Genomic DNA, 21,733 nt, shown 5'->3' with positions numbered 1-21,733 from the left:
GCGCCTGGGTGGCTCAGGTCATCATCTCACAGCTCATGAGTTTGAGTCCCACATCAGGCTCTGTGCTGGGATCTCGGAGCCTGGAGCCTGCCTCGGATTCTATATCTTCCTCTTTCTCTGCTCCTTCCCTGCTTGTACTCTCTCTTTCTCTCAAAAATAAATAAACATTAAAAAATTATTTTAACGTTTATTTATTTTTGAGAGACAGAGAGAGACAGAGCATGAGTAGAGGAGGGCCAGAGAGAGAGGGAGACACAAAATCTGAAGCAGGCTCCAGGCTCTGAGCTGTCAGCACAGAGCCTGACACGGGACTTGAACTCACGAACCATGAGATCATGACCTGAGCTGAAGCCGGACGCTTAACCAACTGAGCCACCCAGGCACCCCCCAAAATTATTTTAAATAGAACTACCATTGATCCACTTTTGCATACATATCCAAATAAATGAAAAGATAACCAACCTCAAAGAGATATCTGTACCACATGCACATTACAGTATTATTCACAATAGCCAAGACACAGAAACAACCTAAGTGTCTGTTAACAAATGAATGGATAAAGAGGTGGTATATGTACAATGGGATATTATTCAGCCATAAGAAAGAAAGAAATCTTGCCATTTATGACAATATGGATAAGACTTGAAGGCATTGTTATGTGAAATAAGACACAGAAAGATAAATATATGGTATCACTCATACATGGAATCTAAAAAAGTTGAACTCCTATACAGAGAAAGAGTAGAATGATGTGGTTATCAGGGACTGGGGGTTAGGAGGAATGGGGACATATTAGGAAAAAATGTACAAACTTCCAGTTATAAAATAACTAAGTTCTGGGGATCTAATGTGCAGCATGGTGATTACTAATAATAATTACCAACACTGTATTATATACCTCAAAGGTGCTTAAGAGATTAGATATTAAATATTCTCACTACAAGAAATATCATTCCAATATTAGTATATGTGCTGCCAAAGTGAGCAACTCACCACAAAAAATAAATGGTAATAATTATGTGATGTGATAGAGGTGTTGGGTAACACTATGATGGTAGTCATTTTGAAATATATAAATGTATCAAATTAACACCTTGTAGTTCTTAAAGTTACACAATATAATATGTCAATTGTATTTCCATAAAGCTTGAAAAAATTATCAGTAGCAAATAAAAAAGAAAAAAATTAAAACACAAAAACTATTCTTAGTTTGTGGGCCATGCAGAAAGTCTGAAAAACAGGCTCTTCTGAGCATTTGTTAAGTCAAGAACTATCTGGGCTTCTGCCTAAAGGTCTGACCAGGAGGCCCAGGTGAGGCTGAAGCACCTCAAGTCCTAATCAGTTACCCAAGATTCTTGTACAGCTAGCCCAAAACTGTGCATTCAAAATCACTGTGGCTGGTGAGGGAGAGTCATTGAAAGTTTCTATTCAGGGGAGTGATGTTGTTGAGAAAATCTCCCAGGCTGAAGTATAGAGGATAGACTGAAAGAGGCAGAACCAAAGGCAAGAAGCCCCATTAAAAGTCTGTAACCAAGGGTGGAAAAAAGGCTGTGACCAGGCTCTAGGAACAACACCAGAGTCTTGTAGCACAGTAGTGCTGGAAAGACCAACAGAGGCGAGGATGGGGTGACAGATAAATGTTTGAGAGGGAGAATAGATGAACTGATAGAACTTGTCTGGATATAACATGTTGGACAGACAGAGTAGGTTTAGAATGCCCTGTGAGACTGAGGACATGGGAACAGTGAAAAGAGCAGTTCAAAGTGAAGATGCTAAGCTCAGGTTGGAACGTGTGGAACATGGAGGTATCTGTGGGATAGCCTGTGATACTGAGTTCCATGATGAAAATTGATGTTGACTCCAGGGATAATAGGGATCCATTGAAAGTCCTTGAAGTAGCAATGCAACATGGAGAATTTAGAGTTTAAGGAAGGTTACATTGATGTGGAAATTGCACTGTAGATGGGGTACACAGGAAAGAGGTCAAACATCTAGCCGGTGATGGGGCTTGTCCAAGTGAGAGGTGGTGTGTACTGAAGCTGGGGAACAGCAGGGTGCTGCTAAGTGCTATCTCTAAGGAAGAATATTAATAGGATTTGTGAGCTCCTTTGTAATGAACAAAAAAGTACTTATTAATTCATCTTGATTACAAACCCACCCATTCACACTTGAGATCTTAAAGTGGGGCCACTGTGTGCCTGACCAAGATGGGACAGCCATGTTGGGATAATGCCTACTGGTTCCATCCATCTTTCATCTTCTAGAAGCTGGCTGATAGACTATACTTGAATTCTGGCAGATGCTTCTTTGACTTTTGCTCAACAGTCCTACTCTTACCTTGGCTTCCCAGTTGTGCTTTCCTAGAAATCATGGCCACAAGAAACCAGACCCTGACCCCTTTGTGCCCAGGGCTGGACTAGCTGACAGTGCATGTTATTTCTTCATGCTCATGGGCCCTTCTATCCTTCTCTGCTATGGCTGCCATGTTAGAGAACAAGCCAGGAGACATGTCTGTTCATTGCAGGCTCCACATCAGGGCCTAGTTTGAGGAAACCTCTCCAAAACCACTTTGTTAATGACATAAATAAAAAATCAACCTGGCGTAGACTTTTGAGTGAGATTGGATTGGTGAAAATCATCTAAATTGTTTTGAACCAAACCTTGCTTAACCAAGTCTTATTACTTAAGATAATGATCAAGCTGGCTAGAGCTGTTAAAATATGGAAGAAATAGAAAATTATAAGCCCCAAATACTGTGATTCTGTCTTGGTTAAAATTGTAAACACAAAGGTCATGGTAATATTTAAAGAGAAAACCTGAGGGAGAAAAAAAAGGATTGATAACTTGTGTGCTTCTGGGAATGCCAGCTGTCTCAGTGTGTTCAGGATGCCATAATAAAATACCAGACCCTATGGCCTAAACAATTTATTTTCTCAGTTTGGAAAAGACTAGAAGTCCAAGGTCAAGGTGTAGGCAGGTTTGGTTTTTCCTGAGGCCTCTCTCCTTGGCTTGTGAATGGCTGTCTTCTTCCCTGTATTCTCACATGTCTTTCCTCTGTGCATACACAACCTTAGTGTCTTTTCCTCTTCTTGTAAGGACATCAGTCAGATTGGATTAGAGCCTACCCTAACAGCCCCATTTTACCTTAATTATCTCATAAAGGCTCTATCTCCAAATACAAGTCATAAATGGAGTTACAGCCTCAACATATTAATGGGGGGAAGAGGAAGAAGACACTTTAGTCCATGAAACCAACCCTTTGAAATAGAATAAGAAGGTTGAGAAATACTTACTAGTTATCATTAAGGTGCATGGGATAAAAATCTTATCCTTTAAATACTTTATTTAAAAAAATTCTTATACAGTACTTATTATAAGTCAGGTACTGGTTCTAGAAATTTACACATATTAATTCATAAGGTGAAGGACCTATTAAAGGTCAATTTGAATATTTTTTCCATCTTGTCACGATAAATTGATACACCAGCTGCATCATTTACTACAAAGAACAAAGAAGTCCCTGGTAATAATGATGAGTATTACATCTACATCCAGATCCTAAGGTCTGTAACTTGTGTCCTTGAGACCCTGGATAATTGTTATAGGAAACTGGATTTCTCAGAATGTTTACTATAGACAATTGTATCAACTCACTCCAAGTTATACACTATATTTGTTTCAGGAAATTAAATTTACTCACCAACTTTGTTGTGATTAACCCACTATCGCCTCATCCTTCATTGTATTAATTTGATATATTACATTATATTGATATATTACACCAAGATACTGGCAAATTGAATTCAACAGTACATTAAAATAATTATTTACCATGATCAAATGGGATTTATTCTTGGACTGCAGGGCTGGCTCCGTATTTGCAAATCTATCAATGTGATACATCACATTAATAAAAGAAAGGATAAGAACCATATGATCCTGTCAATAGATGCAGGAAAAACATTTGACAAAATACAACATCTATTCTTGATAAAACGTCTTAACAACATAGGAATACATTGAATATACCTCATTAAGGCCATATACGAAAGACCCACAGCTATATCATCCTCAGTGAGGAAAAACTAAGAGCCTTTCCACTACAGTCAGGAAAAAGATAAGGATGTCCACTCTCACCATTACTATCTAACAGAGCACTGGAAGTCTTAGCCTCAACAAGCAGACAAAATGTTTGTTCTTCTGATCTATGAGCATGGAATGCTTTTCCATTTTTGTGTCCTCTTCAATTTCTCTCATAAGCTTTCTATGGTTTTCAGAGATCTTTTACCTCTTTAGTTAGATTTATTCCTAGGTATCTTATTGTGCTTGGTTCAATTGCAAATGACGTTGATTTCTTGATTTCTTTTTCTGCTGCTTTGTGTACAGAAATGCAACCGATTTCTGCATGTTGATTTTATATCCTGAGTCTTTGCTGAATTTGTATATTAGTTCTAGCAATTTTTTTGGTGGAGTCTTTTGAGTTTCTACAAAGAGTATCATCATCTGAGAAGTTTGACTTCTTCCTGCTGATTTAGATGCAATATATGTATGTATGTATGTATGTATGTATGTATAAATGTATGTCTGACTGCTTCCCCTGGAAAGCCATTTGGCCCAGAAGTCTATTTTGTGGGAGATTTTTGATTACTGATTCAATTTCTTTGCTGGTTATATGTCTGTTTAAATTTTCTATTTCTTCCTGTTTGAGTTTTGGTAGTTTGTGAGTTTCTAGGAATTTGTCCATTTCTTCCAGATTGCCCAGTTTGTTGACATATAATTTTTCATAGTACTCTCCTTTAATTGTTTGTATTCTGTGGTGTTGGTTGTGATATCTCCTCTTTCATTTGATTTTATCTATTTGAGTTCTTTTTATTTTCTTTTTGATTAGCCTGGGTAGGGTGTTACCAGTTATTTTATTCTTTCAAAGAACCAGCTCTTTGTTTTGTTAATTTGTCCTACCGTTTGTTTTGTTTGTTTCTGTATCATTTATTTCTGCTCTAATCTTTATTATTTCCCTTCTTCTGCTGGCTTTCAGCTTTATTTGCTGTTCCTTTTCTAGCTCATTCAGGTTGTATAAGATTAGGTTGTATATTTGGAATCTTTCTTGTTTCTTGAGATAGGCCTGAATTGCAATATACTTACCTCTTAGGAGCACCTTTGCTGCATCCCAAAGGTTTTGGACTGTCTTGTTTTCATTAACATTTGCTTCCATGTATTTTTTTTTCCTTAATTTATTGTTAACCATTCATTCCTTAGTAGGAGTTCTTTAACCTCCATGTATTTGAGGGGTTTCCAATTTTTTTTTCTTGTGGTTGACTTCAACTTTCATAGCATTGTGATCTGAAAATATGCATGGAATGATCTCGATCTTTTTGTACTTTTTAAGGACTGATTTGTGACCAAGTACGTGATCTGTTCTGGAGAATGTTCTATGTGCACTTGAAAAGAATATGTATTTTGTTGCTTTAGGATGAAATGTTCTGAATATATCTGTTAAGTCCATCTGGCCCAGTGTGACATTGAAAGTCATTGTTTCCTTGTTGATTTTCTGCTTAGATGATCTATCCATTGTTGTAAGTGGGATGTTAAAGCCCCCTAATGTTATTGTATTATTATCAATGAGTTTCTTTATGTTTGTGATTAATTGATTTATATATTTGGGTTCTTTCAAGTTGGGGGCATAAATATTTACAATTGTTAGATCTTGGTGGATAGGTCCCTTAATTACCATATAATATCCTTCTTCATCTCTTGTTACAGTCTTTGTTTTAGGGACACCTGGGTGACTCAGTCAGTTAAGCATCCAACTTTGGCTCAGGTCATAATCTCTCAGTTCTTGAGTTTGAGCCCCACATTGGGCTCTGTGTACAGCTCAGATCCTGGAGCCTGCTTCAGATTTGCTGTTTTCCTCTCTCTGCCTCTCCCCTGCTTGTGCTTTCTCTCTCTCTCTCTCTCTCAAAAAGAAATAAACATTAAAAAATTTTAAATCTGACTTATCTGATGTAAGTATGGCTATTCAGGGTTTTTTTTTAACGTCCATTAGCATGATAGACAGTTCCCCATCCCCTTACTTTCAATCTGCAGGTGTCTTTAGGTCTAAAATGAGTCTCTTGTAGGCAACATATAGATGGATCTTTTTTTTTTTTTAATCCATTCTGATACACCATGTCTTTTGATTGGAGCATTTAGTCCACTTCCATTCAGATTATTGAAAGATATGGATTTAGTGCTATTTTGTTACCTGTAGAATTGGTGTTTCTGACCCTTTTTAGTCTTTGTTGTTTTTGGTCCCTTTTTGTTTTTCTCCACTCAAAGAGTCCCCCTTAAAATTTCTTGTGGGCTAGTTAAGTTGTCACAAACTCCTTTTGTTTTTGTTTGTCTGGAAAACTCTTTATCTCTCCTTCTATTTTGAATGACAGCCTTTCTGGATAAAGAATTCTTGGCTACATATTTCCCCCATCCAGCATGTTGAATATATCCTGCCACTCCTTCTGGCTTGCCAAGTTTCTGTGGACAGATCTACCTTGAACCTCATCTGTCTTCCCTTGTAGGTTAAAGACTTTTTTCTCTTGCTTTTTTCAGAATTCTTTCCTTGTCTGTGTATTTTGTGAATTTGATTCTGATATGTCTTCGTGATGGTTGGCTTTTGTTGAATTTAATGCAAGTTTTCTGTGCTTTTTGGATTTTGATATCTGTGTCCTTTCCAAGAATAAGGAAGTTTTCAGCTATAATTTGCTCACATAAACATTTTGCCCCCTTTTCTCTCTCTTCATCTTATGGGACTCCTGTGATACAAATGTTATTACATTTTAATAAATTGCTGAGTTCCCTAAGTCTGCCTTTGTGATCCCTGACCTTTGTTTGCCTCTCCTTTTCAGTCTCAATATTTTCCATACTTTTACCTTCTATATCGCTAATTCGCTCCTCTGCCTCATCCACCCTCGTTTTTATGGCCTCCAATAGTGTTTGCATCTCAGTTATAGCATTTTTAATTTGGCCTGAGTAGATTTTAGTTCTTTTATGTCTGCATAAAGGGATTCTCTGGTGTCTTCTATGCTTTTTTCAAGCCCAGATAGTATCCTTATAATCGTTGTTTTAAATTCTAGTTCAGACATCTTACTTATATTTGCATTGATTAAGTCCCTGGCCATCATTTCTTCCTTTTCTTTATTTTGAGGTGAATTCTTCTGTCTTGTCATTTTGGAGGAAGAAAAACAATAACAACAATAATAGAATGAAATAAAAATTTAAAAATTAAAAAAAAATCAAATAAAGGAAGCTAGATCCTAGGTGTGTTTTCGTGTGCTTGTTAAGAGAAGCTTAATAGAAAAAAAAAAAGAAGGAAACAAATAAAAATAAAAAATTATAAAAATTAAATAATAAAATACAAGTTTGCTCTTTCTGTATCCAAGAAACAAAAGAAAGACAACAACATCAACAAAAACTGAAACAACAAAAAAAGCAGACAAATAGAGCTGAAACTTTGCAGCAGTCTATGGTCAGTAGACAAAGAGTGTGGACGGGATTTGTACTGGTCTTCTCAGGGAGGGGCTTGCTGCTCTGATTCTCAGGTCAACTTGCCCTAGTAGAGGTGTGCTTGGAAGGCACAGGTATAACAGCTCTATTCCCCACTTGGTGGTACTGTTTAGCTCACTGAGGTCCATCAGTGTTGGGCTACTGGTGAAAGTGGCTTCACCCCACTCTAGTCTCTGGAGTGGGAAGTTCAGACCCTCACAGCTGAGCGATCAATCACCACTCCTGTGTCTCCCACTTCTCTCAGCTCCCTGCCTTCCCCTGTCTGTGTCCAAGCTGTCTGCCTACCAGGTGGTACCTCCCTCCAGAGTTTTATCTCAGGCATGGCTGTATTTCAAAACCACACACTTCAGAGACCCCTGTGGCTGGGCTTGGACCTGCAGTGGTCTTCTGGGGGAGGGTTTTACCGCACTGTCGCTAGTGCTGGCCTGTTTCAGGAAGTGACACTGTGACTGGGCAATGGCAGTGTCTCAGTGTTTCTGGTAAATTGCAACACACAGCTGACACCAGGGTATGCTGCTCTCAGCCGGCATCTTTGTTCCTAAATGGATGAATATGGCAGATTGATGGCACCTGCTGGGTCTTTTGTCTGTGGAGAAGTCATAACACCTCTACCAAACGCACTCCAAGCAGAGGAAACACTTCTCTCCATGTGACACAGGGACTCCTCAGATCACACTGCCTGCTCCTGTGACTCCATCCTGATTCCTCACTGGAGCAGTACCAGGTGCTGACCTCTGAAACTTCAGACTCTATGCTTTGCTATTTATAAAAACTGACAGTATTGAAACCCTCTCTATTTCCCCCCTTTCAATGGTTTTGGGAAATAATTTTCTTGTGCAGTCCACTGTGTGTGTTTTCACTCTTTCTAGCTGCTTTCAAGGGGAGTGCTTTCTCACAGAAGCCTAATGCACTGCTCTCTCCCTGCCTTCTCTTTCTCCTCTCCATGAAAAGGGTTCCCTCCCCTCTGTGGCACCACAACTCCTTTCTCTCCAGTTCACCTCTCTGCACCATGTACTTGCTGTGTTCTCTCCCTGAAATTATATAAATTGTTCTGTTAATCCTCAGATCAGTTTACTAGGTGTTCAAAATGGTTTGGTGTTGATCTAGCTCTATTCGAGGGATGAGGCAAGCTTAGGGTCCCCTTACTAGTTTGCCAACTTAACTCCTCCCATAATTCTATTTTTACTTTTTTTTAAGTTTTATTTATTTATTTTGAGAGAGAAAGAAAGCACAAGTAGGGGAGTGGCAGAGAGAGAGGGAGAAAGAGGGTGAGAGAGAGAATCCCAAGCAGGCTCTTCACTGTCAGCATGGATTCTGATGTGGGGCCTGATGCAGGGCTCAAACTCATGAACTGTGAGATCATGACCTGAGCCAAAGTTGGATGCTTAACCTACTGAGCCACCCAGGTGCCCTCTATTTTTATTTTTTTGAAGAAACACCATACTGTTTTCGACAGTGGTTGCACCAATTTGCATTCCTATCAATAATGCATGAAGATTCCTTTTTCTCTACATCTTTGCCAACAATTGTTATTCCTTGTGTTTTTAATGTTGGTATTCTGATATGTGTGAGGTGATATCTCATTGTGGTTTTAATTTGCATCTCCATTGTGATGAGTGATGTTGAGCATACTTTCGTGTGTCTGTTGGCCATTTGTATGTATGTCTTCTTTGGAAAAATGTTTATTCAGGTTCTCCGCCCACTTTTTAATTGGATTATTTGGTTATTTTGGTGTTGAGTTGTATCAGTTCTTTACGTATTTTCGATATTAACCAATGGGTATATCATTTGCAAACATCTTCCTCCATTAATAAAGGTGCTTTTTCTTTGTTGATGGTTCCCTTCACTGTGCAAATGTTTTTTATTTTAGTGTAGTCTCAAGTTTAATTTTCCTTTTGTTTCCCTTGCCTGATGAGACATATCTAGAAAAATGAATCTATGGCTGATGTCAAAGAAATTACTGCCTATGTTTTGTCCTAAGAATTTTGTAGTTTCAAGTCTCACGTTTAGGTCTTTAATCTATTTTGAGTTTAGTTGTGTGTATGGTGTAAGAAAGTGGTCTGGTTTCATTCTTTTGCATGATGCTGTCCGGTTTTCTCAACACCATTTGTTGAAGAGACAGTCTTTTTCCCATTGCATATTCTTGTGTCCTTTGTTGTAGATTAATTGACCATAAAAGTATGGGTTTATTTCTAGGTACTCTATTCTGTTCCATTGATATATGTGCCTACTTTATGCTGGTCCTGTACTGTTTTGATTACTACAGCTTACTATACCTTGAAATCTGGGATTGTCATACCTCCAGCTTTATTCTTCTTTTTCAAGATTGCTTTAGCTATTTATGGTCTTTCCTGGTACCAAACAAATTTTAGGATTATTAGTTCTAATAATAGAACTAGCATTTTCTGTGGGAAATGCTGTTGGTATTTGATAAAGATTACATTAAACCTATAGATAGATTTAGAAATATGTACATTTTAATACTAATTTCCCAATCCATGAGCATGGAATATCTTTCCATTTGTTTGTGTCATATTTAATTTCTTTCATCAAGTTTTATAGTTCTTGGAGTCAAGTTTTGTCACCTCCTTGGTCAAGTTTACTTATATGTATTTTATTATTTTTGGCGAAATTATAAATAGGATTGTTTTATTAATTTTTCCTGCTACTTCATTATTAATGTATAGAAATGCAACTGTTTTCTGTACTTTGATTTTGTATCCTGAAACATTACTGAACTCATTTATCAGTTCTAGTAGTTTTTTAAAAAATTTTTTTAATCTTTATTTATTTTTGAGAGAGACAGAGCATGAGCAGGGGAGGAAAAGAGAGAGGGAGACACAGAATCTGAAGCAGACTCCAAGCTCTGAGCTGTCAGCACAGAGCCCAATGTGGGGCTCAAACCCATGAACTGCGAGATCGTGATCCGAGCCAAAGTCAGATGCTCAACTGACCAAGCCACCCAGGCACCCCATCAGTTCTAGTAGTTTTTTGGTGGAATCTTTAGGGTTTTCTATGTATAGTATCATGTCATCTGAAAATAGTGACAGTTTTGCTTTTTTCTTACCAATTTGGATGCCATTTATTTCTTCTCCTTGTCTGATTGCTGTGGCTAGGACTTCTAGTACTATATTGAATAAAAGTTGTGATAGTGAACATCTTTGTCTTGTTCCTCATCTTAGAGGAAAAGCTGTCTGTTTTTCACCATTGGGTATGGTGTTAGCTGTGGTTTTCCACATATGGCCTTATTATATTGAGATATGTGCCCTCGAAGCCTAGTTTGTTGAGTTTTTATCATGACTGGATATTGTACTTTGCCAAAATAGATTTTGAAATCTATTTGAAAGGATGAAAATATTTGCATCTATTGAAATGTCATGTGGTTTTTATCCTTTCTCTTATTGATGTGATGATCATATTAATTGACTTGTTCAAATATTGAACCATCTTTGCATCCCTAGAATAAATCCCACTTGATCATGGTGAATGATTTTTTTAATGTACTGTTGGATTTGGTTTGCTAATATTTTGCTGAGAATTTTTGCATATATGTTTATCAGAGATATTGGCCTGTAGTTTTTTTTTTTTTTTTTAGTGTCTTTATCTTGCTTTGGTATCAGGGTAATGTTGGCCTCATAGAATAAATTTGGAAATGTTCCTTCTTTTTCCATTTTTTGGAATAGTTTAAGAAGAATAAGTATTACTTTTTCAAATGTTTGGTAGAATTCATTTGTGAAGCTATCTTGTCCTGGACTTTTTTTTGTTGTAGGGTTTTTTGTTTTGTTTTGTTTTTTTGTTATTTTTATTATTTTTGCTTTGTTTTATTTTTTATTATTTAAATTTCATTGCTAGGACTGGCCTGTTCAAATTTTCTATTTCTTCCCAATTCAGTTTTGGAAGGTTATAAGTTTCTAGGAATTCATCCATTTCTTCTAGGTTGTCCAATTGTTGACATATAATTTTTCATACTATTCTCTTAAAATCCTTTGTATTTCTGTGGTGTCAGTTGTTATTTTTCCTTCTTTATTTCTGATTTTATTTATTTGAGTCTTCACTCTTTTTTTTTCTTTGATGAGTCTGCCTAAAGTGTTATCAATTTTGTTGATGTTTTCAAATAGCCAGTTGCAGGCTTCAATGATCTATTCTATTGTTCATAAGTCTCTTTATTGACTTAGTTTTGTTGGATGTATGTTTCTAAGGATTTGTCCATTTCATCTAGATTATCCTATTAATTGACATATAAATGGTCATAGCATTCTTTTATAATCTTTTTTATTTTTGTAAAATGGTAGTAACATTCCTACTTTCATCCCTGATTTTAGTACTTTGAGTCTTTCTTTTGTTTTCAATCTAGGTAAACATTTGTCAATTTAGTTCATCTTTTCAAAGAACCAACTTTTGGTTTTGTTGACTTTGTCAATTGTTTTTGTATTCTCCATTTTATTTATCTCTACTCTAAGCTTTATTATTTCCTTCCTTCTGCTGGCTTTGAGTTAGTTTTTTCTTCTTTTTCTCATTTCTTAAGGTATAAAATCAGATTATTGATTTGAAATCTTTCTTTTTTTAATGTATGCATTACAGATATAAATTTCTCTCGTATTGCTTACTCTGCATTCCATAAGTTTTGGTATGCTGAGTTTCATTTTTATTTGTCTCAAGGTATTTTTAAATAAAGTTACCTGATCCTCCATGTTGAGTCTGTGATGAGCCCATCAAAGGAATTCTTCATTTCTGTGCCAGTACTTTTGATTTCAAGCATTTTCTTTTTATTTCTTTCTTAAAATTATTCTTGTAAGTTGTTATTACCACTGGTTATTACATGTTGTCTACTTTTTCTCATTAGAGCTCTTAATATATTAATCGTACTTATTTTATAATACTTATCTGATAATTCCAACATCTGTGAGTCCAGTTCTGATGATAGCTTTGTCCTTCAAAGTTTGTTTCTTCTTGAACTTTATAACTTTGTGTTGAAAGCAGGACATATTGTATAGAGTAATATGTACTGAGGCAAATAGGCTTTTAGTGTAAGGATTTACATTAATCTAGCTAAGAGTTGGTCTGTTTTAATATTAGTCGTAGCTAAGAGTTGGTCTGTTTTAATATTAGTCGCAGCTAAAGGCACAAGAGCTTCATGTTACTCTAGTGAGCTTACTTTTTCCTCCCTTCTCATCCTCATCCTCCTGCTCCTCATCTTCTCCCTCCTCTCCCTCTCCCTCTTCCCCATCCTTCTCCTCCTCTTCCCCCTCCCTGCTTCACCTTCTCCTACTCTTCCTCCATCTTCTTCTTCCCCTCCCCCCTCCTCCTCCTGCTTCTGCTTCCCTTTGTTCTGGTCCTTAGATGGAATCTTTATCTTGTAAATCTTCTGGCTGTGATTCACTGTTATTATTACTGGATGCTTATTAGTGTGTTGATAGGGTGAGTGGGTAGGGTGGGGGGGGAAGGGATGTTCCTTTACACCTAAGCTTCTAAGTATGTCTCAGTCCTTTGTGGGCTTGTGCTTTGGGGGTGGCGTTAGACCTTAAGAAGATTTAGTCTCTCTCCTACTGTTTCCAATCTGTTTTCTTGAAGTCCCTCTTCCAATTGACTGTCACTTACTTTACTTATTTACTTATTTATTCACACATGGGAAAGGAAGGTTGGAGAGGACTGGAGTGGGGTGGAGTTCTTTTCCTTCAGCTTGGAAAAGTTTCAGAATCGCCCTCTGGAGAAGTCCTTCCCATGTGAGGTAGACCTATTAGGGAGAATGGTCTGGAGGGTTTCATAGTAGCTACTTTTCCTCTCCCTCTGCCAGGCCTATGAGAAGATCTTTCTCTGTCCTCACCCTGAAAATGTTCCTAGAGGAAAAGGCTATGAAAGCATAGCCCCTTTTTACTGTCCAGCCTTCCAGCTTCTTACTCAGCCTGCAACAATTTGTCAAAATTACTTTTTATCTCTTCCTAACAGTTTTTGTCATTTCGTAGCTTCTGCTCCAGGTCTTGATTGCTATATTTCTCTGGATGCACCTGTTTCTCCATATTTCAAGGAAGTTGTTTGCTCTGTTCTCTGACAGGTCATGAATAGTCATTGACTTTCAATTTGTCCAGCTTTTTCTTATTGTAAGGATGGGGATGGCAGTTTTCAACACCTTACATGTAATAACAAAAAAACACCTTTCCCTTCCTAAATATGGGTGTGTGTGATATGTGTGTATCACCATGGAGCCCAGAGCATTAACATCAAGGCCTCAGGACAGCTGGACAGGGGGTGAGTACAGGAAACAGGATGTATTGTTCACTTTTTAAATGTATCTTTTCATTGTTAAGTTTCATTTTTATAGTTTTTAAGAGGACTTTAATACAGAAGACTTAGGAGAATAAAGAAGTGACCAAAGCATTGTTTTTTAACAGCAAAAATCAAAATAACTTGAATAGCCATCAACAGGAGAATATCTAAATTAATTGTTACCTATAGGAGATTGCTGTGGAATTGTTCAAGAGAGTGGAGAAACTGCCTGCTGCTGGCACCTGCTAAGAAGATGTCTGTGATGCACTGTGCAGTAAAAAAGATTAACATTCATGTGTGTTTATTTCATGGGCATAAAAAGGGTCTGAGGACATACCCAGTGTTCAAGAAGCTCCAGGAAGTGGAGGCTCAGCACTTTGCTTTGTTTGGATTGTTTGTAGTAAATGGGAATAAATTTTGTAATCAAAACAACAGAAGGATAAAAGAAGGAAAGAGACTTACTTTTTATTGTCTTCTCTTCTGTGTCTTTTGAGTTCTGTATCCTGCTTATTTATCCCCATTCCATAAAAAGTAAAATAAAATAAGAAACCAGGAAAGGTAAGAAGTATCCCCTGATGTAGTTCACAGGCTCTTCCTTAGCATGTGCTGGTCTTTACCTGTTTTCATCACCTCCCCCCTGTTCTCTGCCCTGCCCCCTGGTGTACTCCAGGTTACTCTGCTGTAGGTCCAGGCCACCACCACATTTAGGGCAGGCTTGGAGGCTGCCTGGCCTCCTCCCAGCACCTCCCATTTCCCCATGCAACCCTGGAAGACTGGATGTTTGAAAGGCATAGTTCACAGGCCCCAGGGTGAACCCCAGCTCTCTACTTGCCACTGTATGACCCTAGGTGAGTCAGACTCTGTGGAATATTTATGGGCTGCAACAATTAGACGTACTTCTCAGGATTTTACTTTATATGGGAGAAACAAGCTCCTATAACCTCTATAGCCATGTGAATGAGAGAGTAAAAAATGACCGGAATTCTGAAAATGCCTCATAGGCCTCTGCGACTACCAACACTGGGCTAGGCACTCAACCCAGGAGCTGGCCCTGCAGTTCGATCCTATGCTCTCCATGGATCACGTGGAGAACATCCTTGAGGCCTGCAGAACCCTGACAGGGGCACTGCCTGGACCCTTCTTGCAGGGGAGGGCAGCCTAAGGGGTGGAATGTGGAGAGAGATGGTCTTTGGCTTCCTCAGACCCTCTGGACACAAGAGAAAGGGAAGCGCCTCATCCATTCTCCCAGCAAGGTGCCTAACAGGCCACTGCTGGGACTTTCCCCAACATTGCTGAGAATGAGAATTTCTAGGGTGTCAGGATTGCTTAAGATGCTTCCCAGAGTGAGAGCCACTGGGTTGGGGGTTTCTCTCAGGAGGCAGGACCTGTTCCTTGTCTGTCCTGCCCTGCTGTGTGTCACTGTAGACTACCCTCACCATAACCTCTGGGTACTGGGTCTACTTTTGTCCTGTAATCCTGACCCTAGGCCCCTCCTGACTGTGCCTGAACCTCCTCAGTTCCTGCCTCTCCCAGCGCTCTTGGAGCTGGCTGGATTTGCCTCCATCACCACCAGTCACCACATCACATCAAGGAAATGTTCCATCAGAGCTTCTGCCAAGGTAAAACCTTAACTCTGCTGCTCTCCAGACACAAGACTCACATTTAATTAAAAAATCAGAAAACCACGAGCAACCTTTTGATAATTCATTATTTGAACAAGTAAATATGCACTGAGCACTTGCTCTGCTCAGGTGCAGTACAAAGTGATAAGGGCCATGACTGAATGAGATACTCAGCCTGCTTACAGGGGGACATGTGGCTGGCACCCAGACAGTGCTCAGACATCTGTGCCCTGAAAGAAGGGAGGAGTGAAGGCTTTGAAAGAGGTGTTTGCTGCAGGAGCTCGGCAAGAGAAGTTCTAGAGCCTCGTGAAGAGCTGGGCCTTAGGAGTCAAAGTGTGGGATTCAAACCCCATCAACCCCCCACACTAGCTGTGTGCATCCATGGGCAAGTCACATCAGCACTCTGTGCCTTGGTCTCCATATCTGAAAAATGATGACAACAATTATATCCAGGTTGATGCAGGGATGAGATAAACTATTCCACATGTAACCTGTTCCCAGCACAGTTCAATAACACTAATCATTTGTGGAGGTCCTGAGAGGAAGCATCATGTGTGATTTCCCAGGAAGACTGGCCCTGTCTTTCCTCAGTGTCCAGGGTCTGGATAGGCCTGGTCAGCAGCCTATAGGAGCACACAGTAGGCTCCAGTAAGCAGTTGTTAATGAGGGCAGAGCATTTTCTATCCTGAAATGAAGCCTCAATCAGGAGAGGCCCCAGCCTGTGATCAGCTATCAGACTGCATCCCTATGGTTGGCATTTCTCCCCTATCCCCACTTAACCTATCCCTTTCTGATGACCTTTCCTCTAGAAACAGGTTCATATCTGTGGTGGCCATCCTTTACATCTCACTGCAGCATGTCAGGTGAGGTAGGATCTTATCACAGAGAACCTTGATGTGTGGTCTGTTGCTGTACCCAATATCCTGACACCTGCTCTTCCTGAAGATGTGGGCCACCTTTCACTCCAAGATTCTGGACAGTTGGTGTTGTGCATGTTGTTGTGGCTTTTGGGAAGATGAGAGTTGCAGCTTCATTCCAAGGTAAGTTTTCCTGAAGGGGGAGGCAAGGATGCTGACAGTGTGGAGGGATGAGAATGGCAGAGTTGCGAAGAATCAATCAACTTCTTCCCTAAGAATATTTTGCCACCCTTGGCTTCATTTAGAGAGTGAAAGTTTAGGGAAATTGTCGGGCTGATTTGTAATTGAGAACTCACCAACACCCACAGGATCTTCAGGGTTTGGCTAGCCCTGGCAAGGTTGCACAGTAACACATGGTGTCTGTTGATTCAAGGCTCTTACTGAGATGAGACCTGTCCTGCTTCTTACTCCCATGAGAAGTCCTTCAGGGCCCCAGCACATTGTGGCTGCTTGTCCTGGAGGTAGAGATCAGGCTTGTGTGGGGCCAGTGGGCATTCCTGAGCTCATCCGTGGCCCCCTATCCTGCCTGTATCCCATTCTCTGCATCCCACCCCTAAGCCTTGGATCACACATTTATTATTATTCTCAACCCCCTATGCAGATTTCATGGCTCCCTCTACCTCCCATTTACAGGATGTTCTGTTATCTTCCCATCAGTTTCAAGCCTGAGTTCCTCTCTATGACATGCTGTATAAGGAGAAGCCAGGTGTGGCCACTTCACAGCCAACTAGGTTTTGAGTCTTCATTTCTCTGTGGGGAAATCAGTGAGGCACACTTTGAGAGCAATGGCAGCTTTTCAGCTGTCCTTGGCCTTAGGCTACCTAGTATCTGGCCTGGCTGAGCTGGTGGGTTCAGGCATAGATGCCTCCATATTAAAATGCTCTGCTCCACTTGCTTGTGTCCTGCCACCTCCTACCCCCCAATAGTCCTTACATCAGGGACAAAGATGGAAAGTTGGGTCTTAAGTCCTCTTGAATGTGGCCACAAAGATGCAGTTCCTGGTGACTGGGGGTCCGTGCTACACGTGAGGCTCAAACATGGCTGGCTTAGGGCCCCTACTTCCAGCTGGTTTCAGGGGAGGCCCTTATGGTCCAGGAAGCTTTCTGGGACACTTGCAGAAGGGGTTCACTCGTGCTGGTTTTTGGAAGTGAAGTCCAGGATTCCTGGCAATTTGCCCTGGGGTCTCAGCTGGATAGCAGGGCCAAGAGGGGTTATAAGTCCAGCTGGCCCCTGTGTGCCCCTGCTCCACAGCCCTTGAGTTGAGCTACAGGGGCTGGTCCTCCACAGAGGCACGAGACTGGGCATCCATCCTGGTGTGCTCCACCCTGAGCTGGCTGAGGTCAAGAACATGGCCTGGGCACCTCTGGTCCTGTGAGCTGTGTAGTGGACTACCCAGGGAGGGCAGGCCACATGAAACTGCCACGCTAGGGAAGCTGTTAGGCTGTTTCTGCAGCAGAATTTCAGGGCCCCTGGTTTGAGGTTGCCTGCAGAGCCCACTGCTCATGTCCTGCCTTGGGGGCTGTTTAGTAGGGGGCTGGCAGTCTGGTTGGATCTGCAGGGCTGCAACCTGGGCCGCACAGCCTGTCAGGGTGGGCTCTACATCGAGGGTGCTTTCCCCAGGACCAGGCCTCCAAGAACCTCGGAAATACTCCAGATTCCCAGGTGGTCTGGGCTCCTGGGAGCTAGGCCAAAGGTTTGGGACTTTGTTTTTGCTGCAAGTGTCTGTTGTTGCAGAGGTTGCAGACCCCACAGGGGAGAACAGGCCTTCATAGCAGCCTTGTGTCCCTCCTTCCCCAGAGACCTGCACACACTCCAGAGATGTGTCCCTGGACAGAGAGCTAGTTACCCGCTCAGGCCCTGCTAGGACCTTGCTCTCTCCAGCAAGTAGGCCCTTGGTAAGCGAATGTGCCCACAGCTCCCGCCTGCTGGGTACTGAGCCCACAATGGTCCTACCTGCATCTGAAGCCCCAGGCCCCCTGCCCTCCAGCTTCACTGGACCTGGGCTCTTTTGCTCAGAGCCAGCTTCCAGTTTCTCTGTCTGTCCCCTGGGTGAGGTTGCAGTATCCCCAGGGGCTGAGGCAGGCGGGGTGCGGAGCTCAGGGCTACGGCGAAGCCAATTGATAATGCCCATGGTGATGGCAAGCTCAGTATCACAGAGCTTTAGCAGACACTCTTTGCCCTTCCAGGAGCTTTGCAAAAAGCTCTGGCTGAGCAGGTCTGGACCTGGTGTTGGGGCCAAGTTCTCCTCTGCCCCCACATGGAAGCTGCACATAGACAGTGGTGCTCCTAGTGCTGGCCCTGACAGACTCTCAGACACACACAGGTCATCATCCAGGCTTGGGCCAACAGGGCCCTCGCTGGGGTCATAGAAGAGCTCATAGAGGGCATCTCCACTGTAGCTATCCCGGGGGAAGGCAGCTGCAGGTGTGCCTGGGCTCGAAGCCTCCTTCTTATCCTCCTCGAGGCCAGGTGAGAAAGAGTCATAGTAGCCTTCATCACTTGTGGACACAGATTCTGGCTGTTCACTCTTGGGGGTACCTGTGTCTATGGAGCTGGCTTTGGAGCCACTGTGGGGGTCCCTGCAAGGACACAGGGGGAGCTCAGCAAGCCCAGCTGTATCCAGCCTGGGTCGGTCTGTATCTGTCCCCTGGGGACTCCCCAGCCATGGGCCCAGTAGGGTGCTATGCTGCTGTCTCACAGAGCGATTCACACTGTCCCAGAACTTGGCAAAGTCAGACATCTCATTTTGGGCGGGTGATGCCAGCTGTTCCATGCTGCCCTGGAAGGGGCCCCTAAGAACTTTGTTTTCAAGGGCCTGTGATACCTGAGTTGGGCTCTCCAGGCCCTCGTTCAGTTCCAGGGATGGCACGGAACTTTCATCTGCAAAGATCTCCCCACAGCCTGTGAGAGAGTCAAAGCTCTTGAGTGAGGCCACATCCTCACACAGGGCCCTACAGAGGTCAAAGGAAGAGTCGGGCAGGAGCTCGCTGTCAGATAGGTCTTGACATAGGCCATCTGGCCCCAGTCCTTCACCAAAGGGAAAGAAGCCTGTGTCTGTCTGCCCTCCAGCCTCTGATGGGCCTCCAGGCGAGGACAGGCTCTCCCTCTTGGTTGCCAGTGAGGCCAAGTTCTCAGTCTTGTTTCTGCGAATGTGGAATAGGTTCCGAAAGCACTTCTTAGGTCGTTTCAGGGAGATCCTCTTCCTTGGTATGCTCTTGGCCACAGCTGGCACAAAGGGCATCTGGGGCACAAAGTGGCGGTAGTCAATCATGCGCTGGCTGCTAGAGGGTCCTGGGAAACTCGCGCTGCCCACCAGGTGCCCTGTGGTGGCACTCACCCTGCCAGCCCCAGGCACACTGTCATGAGTCTTGCTCTTTCGTACCAGTTTGAAGGTGGCCCCACAGAAGGCTGTAGCCCCCACCTCGGGTTCTGGTTTCGCTCCCTTGTTGGGGCATCTGTCATATCCTTGAGCGTTGGGACTAACCTGTGGGGCTCTCTCACTGTAGGGCCGCTGTTGCCCTCCTGGTGAGTCTGACCAGGGACCTGCATCCTCCCTGACTGGAGCAGTGGCTGCTGGGTCTGGGGGTTTCTCATGGGAAATCTGCAGGCTGGATTTGATGAAGGTCTTTCCTCTCTTCAGCTCCATGCTGCCAGTGCCCCAGGCTGCTGTGAAGGAAAACAGGAGGCACTTAGTATCCAAGATGGAGGCCTATGGTTCTAGAAGACCTCTGCCTGTCCCTATTTACATAGTTGCTTTGGAGCTGAACTCTGACATCTAAACTTGGATCCTTTCAGAGGTAAGAGAGAGGGAGATGGGATGGCCCCACCCAGACTCACTGCCCCAGGGCTGCTCATTGCTCCATAGACAACTGATCCCAGAGAAGTTAAGTCACATGCCTAAAGTCACATAGTAGGAGCCTAAATGAGGACAGACTGGGGTCTGATTCTATTGTGTCTGTGATCTCTCAACTCAACCAAGCATCATCTCAGAGTTTACCTGGCCAAGTCAGATTCCCATTTCTATGCCCAGGCACTCTACAAATAGCACCCATCCTCACGGGGGAAGTATCATCGCTCTTTCAAGTGGTGGAGGAAAGGATTCAACAAATAAGTTCCTGCCTTCATCTAAGAGACAAAACTCAAAGGGAAACCCAAGCCTGTATCCTGGGCTGGATGGAGTAGCTCATCAGTTGGAAGGGGAGACACATACACTGCCCTTCACAGCTATTGCATCTGTCTTAGGAGGTAAGACTTGGTCTACACAGAGACCATCAGCAAGGCACAGCTGAGTATCTAATGGTGCATGTTGAGCTTGAGCACTGAGAAGAGAGACAGCATCATGGTAGAAGGCAAAAGAGAGGAGGCAGGCATGAGGCCAGGATCAGACAGTTTAGATAGACACAACACATGATGGGCTGGAGAGTATCCAGGTATCACCTTCTATGCCCATCTTAACTGAGAGGCATTGATGCCTGGAATGCCATCTAGAGTGCCATCCAGATGAATGCCCAGTCTGAGTTCAATGGGAAAGGGTGTTGTGGTTGACTATTGATGTCTGTCCTGGTATGGGAGGGGGAAGCCACATAGGAGTTTTAACTTGACCATTTTTGCATTGCTAGGGAGTATGGCCTTACTCTGAGATCAATGAAGAGCTATAAAAGTCTTCTGAGTGAGTGGGTGGGTGTAAAAAGTGGCATAATGAATTTGGTGGTCTAAGACCATTTATCTGATATCTAAGTGGAGGACAGAATAAATTAGGAGAGAAGCTTTGAGCAGAGAAGATTCACAAAGGGCAACTAAAGTGGTCTGAGTATGTGGAGATAAGATCCAGATGGAAACTGCAGTCAAAGTCATGAAAAAGAGAGGTAAAGTTATAATGACCTTTCAAAGGCAGAAATGCTAGGATTTGGCAGCTGAATAAAGAGAGAAAAGTCATCAACAATGAGGAAACAGTAAATACTGATCCAGACAAAGAAAAGTGGGAAACGGTAAGGAAGTGGGAGTGGAGTGAAGGTGAGGAAGGGGCCTGTGCTAAGAGCTGGTTTGAAAAAGGGAAGCAAGGCTCTAGTTTTAAACATGTGGCCTTTGGGGTGAGCTTGGAGACCCCCAAGACCAGACCAAAAGAAGGTGATGCCCAAGGGCACCTGCAAACTTCCCCAGACTCTCCCTTGCTGTGTCTTCACAGGTACCCAGCTCACAGCTCAGTCTGTCCCAGCAGCTGGGAGTGGTGAGTGACCTGTGGGTCAGTCCTGTCAGTCTGGTGAGGGAAAGACTAGAAGAGAGAGTTTGGGGATGGTTTCTTTGACTTTCTTTTTTTTTTCTTCTTAAAACAACTTTGTTAAATGTTTATTTTTGAGACAGAGAGAGAAAGAGAGAGAGCAGGAGAGGGGCAGA

General features: G+C 42.2%; 1 protein-coding gene across 1 annotated transcript; it reads right to left on the bottom strand.

Moving 5' to 3' along the window:
• Positions 1 to 17,603: 17,603 nt before the first annotated feature.
• On the bottom strand, positions 17,604 to 19,985 carry AMER3 (APC membrane recruitment protein 3). The gene has a single exon (XM_015542467.2). It carries the CDS (start codon positions 19,983 to 19,985, stop codon positions 17,604 to 17,606), a length of 2,382 nt encoding a protein of 793 aa, XP_015397953.2.
• Positions 19,986 to 21,733: the final 1,748 nt, after the last annotated feature.

This window comes from Panthera tigris, chromosome C1, assembly GCF_018350195.1.
Source record: "Panthera tigris isolate Pti1 chromosome C1, P.tigris_Pti1_mat1.1, whole genome shotgun sequence".
Taxonomy (NCBI): Eukaryota; Metazoa; Chordata; class Mammalia; order Carnivora; family Felidae; genus Panthera; species Panthera tigris.
Note: the sequence above shows the minus strand (reverse complement) of the source record. Positions and strands in the feature narration are given on the sequence as shown.